Source organism: Battus philenor, unplaced genomic scaffold (genome assembly GCF_028537555.1).
Source record: "Battus philenor isolate CCGP_79_NKW_IND1 unplaced genomic scaffold, ilBatPhil1.0.hap1 SCAF_12, whole genome shotgun sequence".
Classification (NCBI taxonomy): domain Eukaryota; kingdom Metazoa; phylum Arthropoda; class Insecta; order Lepidoptera; family Papilionidae; genus Battus; species Battus philenor.
This window is the reverse complement of record NW_027181674.1, coordinates 2,840,190-2,849,127: the sequence shown is the minus strand read 5'-3', so window position 1 is coordinate 2,849,127 and position 8,938 is coordinate 2,840,190. Positions and strand designations below refer to the sequence as shown.

Below are 8,938 nucleotides of genomic sequence, written 5' to 3'. Positions count from 1 at the left end.
TTCATTATTCAAAACCGTATGCTGAAATCCCTGTAATCGAATCCTGTAAGATACACCCAGTTAGCTAGTTCGCATTTCTCTATCTTACAGCCGGGTGAGCCTGTGTGGCTTAGCCATTCAATCCTGAAAACGAAATGAAATATATAAAAAAAAAAATCTCAAGTGGAGTTTAAACCTGATAGTGCTGTAACATTCGAACATATGGATCGACCGTCACAAATTATTAAAATATTGTAAGAAAATTAAAAAGGAATTTAGAAATAAAAATAAACAATTTTCTCAAATGGGTTTTAAATCTAACACTTGAATTTAAGTGTTGACTTTCACATTCTTATAATACTGTAAAGAAATTATGAATAATAAGGTCTGATAAAAAGAAATTGTAAAATAAGAAGTAATAATAAAAAAATAGTAAAAACAAAAGGAATTTGAAATTGTAAATCAAACTGTAATACTAAAGAATGTAGTGTTGATGAAAGAAAGAGAATAAAATACAACGTGTTAAATGAAGAAGTAAAAGAAATCATGAAAGACGAACGAGGAAAGGAGAATGCTAACAAAAAATAGAAAAAAATGTTGTACTGAAACTCCTTGTCGAAAATATCTGAGAGGGAACGACAGGCCTTCAAAAACGGAGGACATATATGAAAACATATATATGTGTCGAAGGAATATCACTAATATATTTCAATGATTACAACATACAATACGAAACAATTATAGAGAACATTCTAGTCACTATATAACATACATTTGTACTTAGATCAAGAGAAAGATACCACGCTACACGTGGCTTTAAAAGGATGAATATATAAATCATTTGCTGTCAATTGTACACTCTTTCCAAAAATCAAATTCAAAAATAAAAAATAAATGTGTATATAAAATGATAATATGGAAAGAAAAAAGCGTTTCTGTTTATATATATATAAATATATGTGTGTGTGTGTGTGTGTATATATATATATATATATATATATTCATTTTTGTTTACTATCTGTCCCTGCAGATTACCGCGAGAAGTTATTTGCCTGTCGCAAACCAAAAGATAAATCAAATTAATTTAAAATATTTTAGTTCAGTCACTTTATACAGAGTGATATAAAATAGGAATAAAAGTGACAAGCTATTTCTGGACAAATGAGCTATATATTCATCGCTTTAAATCTTTTACACCCATATCACGAAAACCAAATTGCCAACGACAGCGAGCAAGGCCATTGATTTTATATTCTAGTTATTTTAGTATTCAAAACTGATACCTACATCTGATCTAGATTTGCTTTTAGTCCTTGAATCTTGCCCACGATGGTTCCTTTCTTTGTATTCTTCACCCAACCGGTGATGCCAAGTTGAAGTGCCAGGTCCTTGCAGTGTTTAGTAAAAAAACAACCTGAAAAAATATAAATAATTATTAATAAATAGCCTTATCGAGCAGCTTATACGTACTTCCGTCCGTATTGGAAATCTATAGGGGTACCTAAAAATCCTGGATTGGAGATAACGAACTGACAAGCTGTATGACATCTACAAGAGAGATAACCAGGAGAGAGGTAATCAATTGAGCTTAGCGCGAAATTTCGAAACATGATCATATTTTCGGAGGCCAAATATGAAGCGAATACAAACGTTTTGTAGTCGCTCAAGTTTATTTAATTGGTTTTCAGTGAGGTCTAGATAGTTGACATCTGTGTAATCAAGGATGGGGAGAAGGAGTGACTGTGCATGAGAAATTTTAGGTTAACAATGGTCGTTGGAAGATGTTGAATGTAGTTAATGTAAATCTATAGAGAAGGCCTATGTCCAGTATGGATCCACGACATACGGTTATATGTAACAACCGTACAGACGTACGGATATGAGTTATATATTTGCAATTAATAACAATTATTGTTTTATTAACTTGAATTAGCAATAATCGATTATACTTTATACCAGATCCGACTTTTTTATCACTTTCAAAATTTAACTGGTTGCGGGGAAAAAAACCCTGTAGTTACATTTCTACAAGATTTCAAAAACTCTAATATGGAATAAGCAAATTATTAAAAGTAATACTCGATAAGCTTCTTAAATTAAATAGGCGAAGTCAAGTGAACATTTTTCTTCAGTATCGAAAGCTGATAAATTTTCATGGACTTCCGCTTATGACTCGTGCACCTAAATATTATTGTCACGCCAACGCGCTCCACGTTCTCTAAATGCAATGTTATTTATTATAAACGCTAACAATCACGAAGGCTAGTTTTAAATTATTATTACATTTCCAACATATTAGGGGGATCGGAATGTTGATTTTTATCGCACCGGCATTAAAAATTTGTATACTTGATCTCAAAAGGTAGTTGAAAACGAAGGTAAATTAATTGTTGATTTGAAATAAAAACTGAAATGTGGTTGTGTTAATTTAACTTAAGCGACATTACTTTCCGGTCCCCCTAATATATCTTCTGATGGGATAATAAAAATAATACATGTTTAAAAATGTAATTAAATAAGAGGTCTAAATTAACGTGGTTGCTGCGAATAACTATGGCGCCACTAGCACGCGAAGTAATTTTTTGAACAATTTAAAGAAAAAAAAGTTTGTTATGAACTTCAAGCTTTGACAGTTCACACTGCAAATTTATATTATCATATAATTTTTGAACTAGGCGTGTCCTTCGCCAAGAACAAGCTTAATCAATTTCTATTAAATTGACATTTAAAACTTCATAAACACATCACACACACAATCACATTTAAAAGTTCTGACCGAACGGAAAATTGCCCAAAGTTCGTTTCAATTAGACTTAACAATGATTAAACGCAGTCCCGAGTTTGACAGTTCGCTCGCAGCAAAACTTATGTTTGCATTGTATCATTTTTTTAAACGGTTTTATTTAGTTCGACCCGTACGGAATTTATTTGGATCAAAATTAGAAATAGAAATTTAAGCACCTTCCCGTTGTCAGATTGATCTGAAATTTGGTACACACATTTAATTTAGATAACAATACAATATAATAAAATCAATAACATTATAAATATAAGATGGCCGCCGATACAAAATGGCGGATTACGTGTTTTTCCTTAACCCCCTCAATATGAGTATCAAATGAAAGGGCTACACTAGTAAAATACGATGATTATGTCAAAATTTAAAATTCAAGATGGACGCCGTTCCAATATGGCGGACTAGGTACATATTTTTCCACAACCACCACAATATGGGTATCAAAAAACTGTTTAACTTAAAAGTTTTTTAAATGTATTAATTGTGCTGCGACAGGTCAATGACATCTTTCAATATAAAACATAGCGGCACAACTAGTTACAAATAAAAACAAATATTATTTATTACATTATAATGCATTAACTTAAATTGCTTTAAAAATATTTTTCTTGTGAATATTAACAAGAAAGCATAAGGTACATCATAAATATTACGCTTATATTCTAAGTAAAACATTACAGCTAAAATAATAGACTGACTCGTAAATTGAATTTCGCAACGACTGTGAAATAAATCGGTCAAGTGCTATCATATGCAGATGCTAGAAGATCTATTGATTGCAACTATTCATTGGTTTACATTTATTTTTAACTAGCTGTGCCCGCAAGTTCGTACGCATGGGTTTTAACAAATAAATACTTAATTTATTCCGTTTTTTTTTTTCTTTTTTATTTTGATTATGTAAATCGGATAAATTCTTAAGTCAACCACAACTCGAAACGTCATCTTTTGTAAACTGTTTTCATTTCAATTTAAATCAGCAATAACTGTCACGGCGATACATGAAATGCATTGGAATGACAGTAGCGCCATTCGTCGAAAATTGGTTATACCAACTTAGAAATCTTAATGGGTTAATACACAACAACTTTGCTAAAGATTATTACATGATCAAAAGTACAGTTTACGATTTTATAAAGGACATACAGACAAACATTAATATTTATGTATAGATGTATACATACAAAAATATTCATTATTTATCAATTATAGAAATACATATATTTAATCTATATTAAATTCTTCTTCTATAACAAGAAGAGTAATAGAGATTGCGAAGAACGGAAAAGAAGAGTGATAAGAAATCTCTACCTGAAAAAAAGTCTCATACCTCAATATGACAGGAGGTACGAGATACTTAAAAAACGGCGCCAAAATGAAATAAACCCCAATTAAATTAAAAACGTTATTACTCTTGTTTCCGTTTTTTTCGGTACGTATAGTTTAAAAATGTAAATACTTTTTTAAATGCCTCCTGAATTTTTAAATATTATTTCATTTTATTCGAAAAGAGCTTTTGAGCTTATCTGTACTTAATCGTAGGCTTAACAATAAAAATAATTTATTAAAATGTAATACACTTTCACGTATGTGAACTTATCGCACCAAAATAATGGCGATTACGGAAACTCCATATACAGGATAATTTGTTATAGGTGCAAAACCTTTAAAATGGTAAAAGCATGGTATAAAGTTATAATCATATTTCTATTCAACCAGTGTGAAATGTGCAATCGGAAATTTGTTACAATTTTTAAACGGTTTTATTTAGTTCGACCCGTACGGAATTTGTTTATTTGGGTCAAAATTAGAAATTGAAATTTAAGCACCTTCCCGTTGTCAGATTGATCTGAAATTTGGTACACACATTTAATTTAGATAACAATACAATATAATAAAATCAATAACATAATAAATCTAAGATCTCGGATACAAAATGGAGGATTACATATTTTTCCTTAACCCCCTCAATATGGGTATCAAATGATATAGCTACACTAGTAAAACACGATGATTATGTCAAAATTTAAATATCAAGTTGGACGCCGTTCCAATATGGCAGACTAGGTACATATTTTTCCACAAACACCACAATATGGGTATCAAAAAACCGTTTAACTTAAAAGTTTTTTAAATGTTCCGCCGAAGTGACGCTACGAAACTAGGCATCGCGCCGCGAAATGTGCACATTGCATGGCGTAGGCTGATGTTCGAATTTTCTCATTTAAGTGTTATATTTAAAGATTTTACTGGTATATTAATTAAAAACGGAAGTTAAGATAATTCTTAGTAATTTATTTGGCTATGTTAAATCTTAAAACAGGGATCTACAAACACATTACATGGTGAATGCCGGCTAAATCAGGCGCTAGTAAAGAAAGGGATAATTTATTTTTTCCATGAGATTGCGACTGGCGAATAACTTCTGTCAATACAAAATCTGCAGAGACACATAGTAAACAATAATTAGTTTTAATATTTATTAAACCAAATAATTCTTCCTGTGTTACAATAACGTAATTTATTATCACTACCATATTGTAGTTAAGAGTAAATTAGCTATACTTGCTTAAAGCTTTTATATTTATTTTCAATCATCCTGTGTATACACTTTACGTAGCCAAAATGCAGGTTATAAATTTGGCAGAAACGATCATCTCGAGCCAAAATAAATTATTCAATGTGCCGACCATACACCGCTGATAGGTATTGTCAGGTTTAAATTTAGTCTAGCCAATTGACGGTTGGATGTTTTCCAATACCATCACAACTACTGACATGATAAACATTGCAGATGTTGTACTAAGTTTCTTTGCTACGTATGCAACGAAAATAAAAGTGTAATAAATAATCATCATTGTTATCACCATGTCAACCGATAGATTATATAGATCTAGATATAGATGATAGATCTCACTTAAAAATCATCACGATGACCACAACCTTGTCTATGTTATCTGTTCACCTAGCGTGGGGCCTCCCCGCAGTCTACTTGTTCGTGGTCGCCACTTAAAAACCTTTCATATTATTCATAATTAAATATTATGAACAAAATTCATATCACGGAACTTTCACATCGTACAGTAAGCTTATTTGTGATAAAAAATGGTTACAGACCCCCTCGTTTCTCCGATTCAGGTAAAAGTTTTTTTTAAATTAAACTCCTGTGATTAAAAAAGTGACGTCAGTAACTTATCGCCCATTAAATAGGTCATTACTCAATGTCCAACAAAACAAAGTTTCAGAAAATTTTATATTAGACTTGTGGCGTTTTCCTGAACGCAACTATAGTATCGTACAGGCAACCCAGAGAGGACTTTTAGAATTTTTTTATTTTTTTCTGTTTTGGTCACGCCGGAATTAGATAACTTTCTGTAGTAACGCTCTACATTAATTACCGTATGCTAAATAATATATTAATTTTCGTATATCTAAGTACTTGTTTTATTTCAGCGCCAATCCTTAGAGATTAATTGGGACAAGTATTCCCAAAAACTAGCAGCGTAACAATATCAGATTTTGACAGTTCGTGCGACATTTGTATCTTATGTCAATGACGTGTAGCAAATATTATATTTTAATAACAGTTCAGCACAATGTTCTGTTCATCGACAGATAATTGGTCAAAACCTATTTCATTTTCAGTCCATTGTAAGGCCTATTTCTTTTTCAAAGATATCTATGGAGTATGTACTATAATCGCTTATGGTAGGCGGGCTAGTAATCGCAGTATGGTACGCAACGGACGCTGTTGTCAATCCTCTGGAAACTTAAATATTTAATGGAATCAGGCGTTACCTTGCGGAAGTCCATCCTAAGTAAGAAAAGGAGCAATATCTATTAGTAGACTCTGTGTTTAGCACTAATCGGTGTAACATAACTCCTGAAGATGCCCCGTGGAGGGGTGAAACACGTGTTGAGTGATTTGACGGTTGCATTTGTGTCATTCGCATTGTTTACCGCATACGCATTTATCAGCGGGTTGGCGGGCGGTGCACTTTGTTGCACGACTACCACTGCATGTGCGGAAGTAGCTAAATATTGGTCCTTTTCTTGCTCTGGAAACTTGTTTGTGAGCAGTGGCAATCATAAACAGTTATTGCACAAAGTGTAAATTAAAAAATATTATATTTCGAGAATCGAACGCTTGACTTACGATAGCGTCACAGTCCTCTGCCGCTTGACTAGAACTGATCAAACATAATTAGACAGCTTTCAACGAGAGATATATATCACTAGTAGGTCCACAGCATTAATTTTAAAAAGAGGCCGCAAAATAACATATATTGCTAAGTATAAACTAGTAAAAGGCTCGACCAATAATCTGATTTAATTTTTCATATTTTTATTATTACAACATAGTTCATTTGGAGAATTCACGAAGTAAATACTAGTGTACATTTTTATCGTACTATAAACATCCGTCTCTAGATGCAAGCATTGACGACAATTAAAACCAAAAAAAAATTCAATTATTTTTAAAAAAGTGTAAAAAAATATAACGGACCTTGCACCTGGCCAAAAACCTCGAACTCGACTGAAAGAAGCGTATTATGGTCATCAAATCCCATTATCTTTGCCGTATAAATCACTTCACTTTTAAAAAATAAAAGACACTACTTCCGGCCGCCGTCTTGATTGTACTGCCGCTCTCCCGGTTCTAGAGCGCCAGTTCGCCAAAAATATGTTTATTTATACACACGCTGATAGAAAGCTACAGGAAGTTTCAAAACGATTGATAACAGTTCAATGTTATTTATTATAACTATGCGTTTTGTAGTATTTCCTGTCATTGGACATCGGAAATTGTGATTTTCTTAGTTCCTTGTATTACTTTATTTCATTATGGATAATATACAGCTATTATATATATATATATAATAGCTGTATATTCATGAAATGGCCTTCGCAGTCACCTGATCTGATGAAAAACTGCTCTCCTACTAGATCAGAACATTTATAGTAGTTATTAGAGAGTGAATGAAACAATAGAAAGTAAGATTATTTTAAGCAGTTAATTGAAAGAATGCCTCAAATTTTTGCTGAAATCATTAAAGCAAAATGTGGTCACTTTGATGTAGCTAAAATTTCATTATTTTTCCCGTTAAGACGTCACCGCGTTATCTTCAAAGGTTCTATTTGATATTATTTCTCATACGTCATAAGTATTCACACAAGTTCCGTTTTTAAAAAAGTTGTAGGAATTTCACGTGTTATCTTAATTTTATTTTTGATTTGAAAATTAAAACTGAACTTTGTTACTACTCGTTTTAGGATAATTAAAAATGGTGAAAGATTTACGACATGGCAATCCGCCCTGAACAACTATCCTTTCGGTAAGGACGTATGTATTCCTATAATGGGAAGATTAAATAACAAACGACAATACGACGCATAGTCCCGGAACAAATCATCTCAGGGTCTTCGGGTGTAATCAAATCGGAAACTGCATGCTGTGAGACCCCGACGTGCAATGGGTTCGCAGCGACTTAATAACAACATATATAATCTGGATAGAACTATACTATACATGGTGATTGATTACTACGAATAAATGGAGTAAATAAATGCCACATTTTCCACACACCTTATACAAAAATCAATGGTTTCTGAAGTAAGAAATGACGTATAAAGTAAGAAAAACTGTTTTTAAAATTCGAATTATTACTTATCGAATTTTAAATAACAACTTTTTTTTATTTATACATTGTACCCGTGTGTGCATGCACATATATGTGTATATGAGTATATATTTATATGTATCTTGTAAGACTTTGTTGCTCATTCTGTACGTGCTACGGATTTTAATGAGTAACTTTCTTCTATGTAGGATTATGATCCTTTTGCACATCCTCACAATGTAAGTAACGCTAAAGGCGGAAACTTGTAATGATCCCTTGATGTATAAGTCGCCAGTTAAAATGTAACTAGTTTTTAAGTTTCCTGAACGAGTAAAAAATATATATAAGAATCAATTTTATTTTCTATCTGTTCCTGCAGACTTTATGCTACCCGAAGTAATTGGCCATGCGCATTTAAATAGAAAAAAAAATAATGTAACGTATTATTTCAAAAACGGGGTATATAAGCTTTTGAGCATTTTGCTGTTACATTCACGCATTCAAATTTTATACCATTCACCTGTATTACAAAGCTACACTA

At 32.1% G+C, this 8,938-nt stretch overlaps 1 protein-coding gene across 1 annotated transcript; it reads right to left on the bottom strand.

The window, feature by feature from the left end:
• Window positions 1-7,417, bottom strand: LOC137933015 (acylphosphatase-2). Its single transcript, XM_068776741.1, has 3 exons — window positions 7,284-7,417; window positions 1,267-1,393; window positions 1-123 (listed from the first exon to the last, which is right to left on the bottom strand). The coding sequence occupies exons 1-3, from the start codon at window positions 7,345-7,347 to the stop codon at window positions 9-11; spliced, it is 306 nt and encodes a 101-aa protein (XP_068632842.1). The 5' UTR covers window positions 7,348-7,417; the 3' UTR covers window positions 1-8.
• Window positions 7,418-8,938: the final 1,521 nt, after the last annotated feature.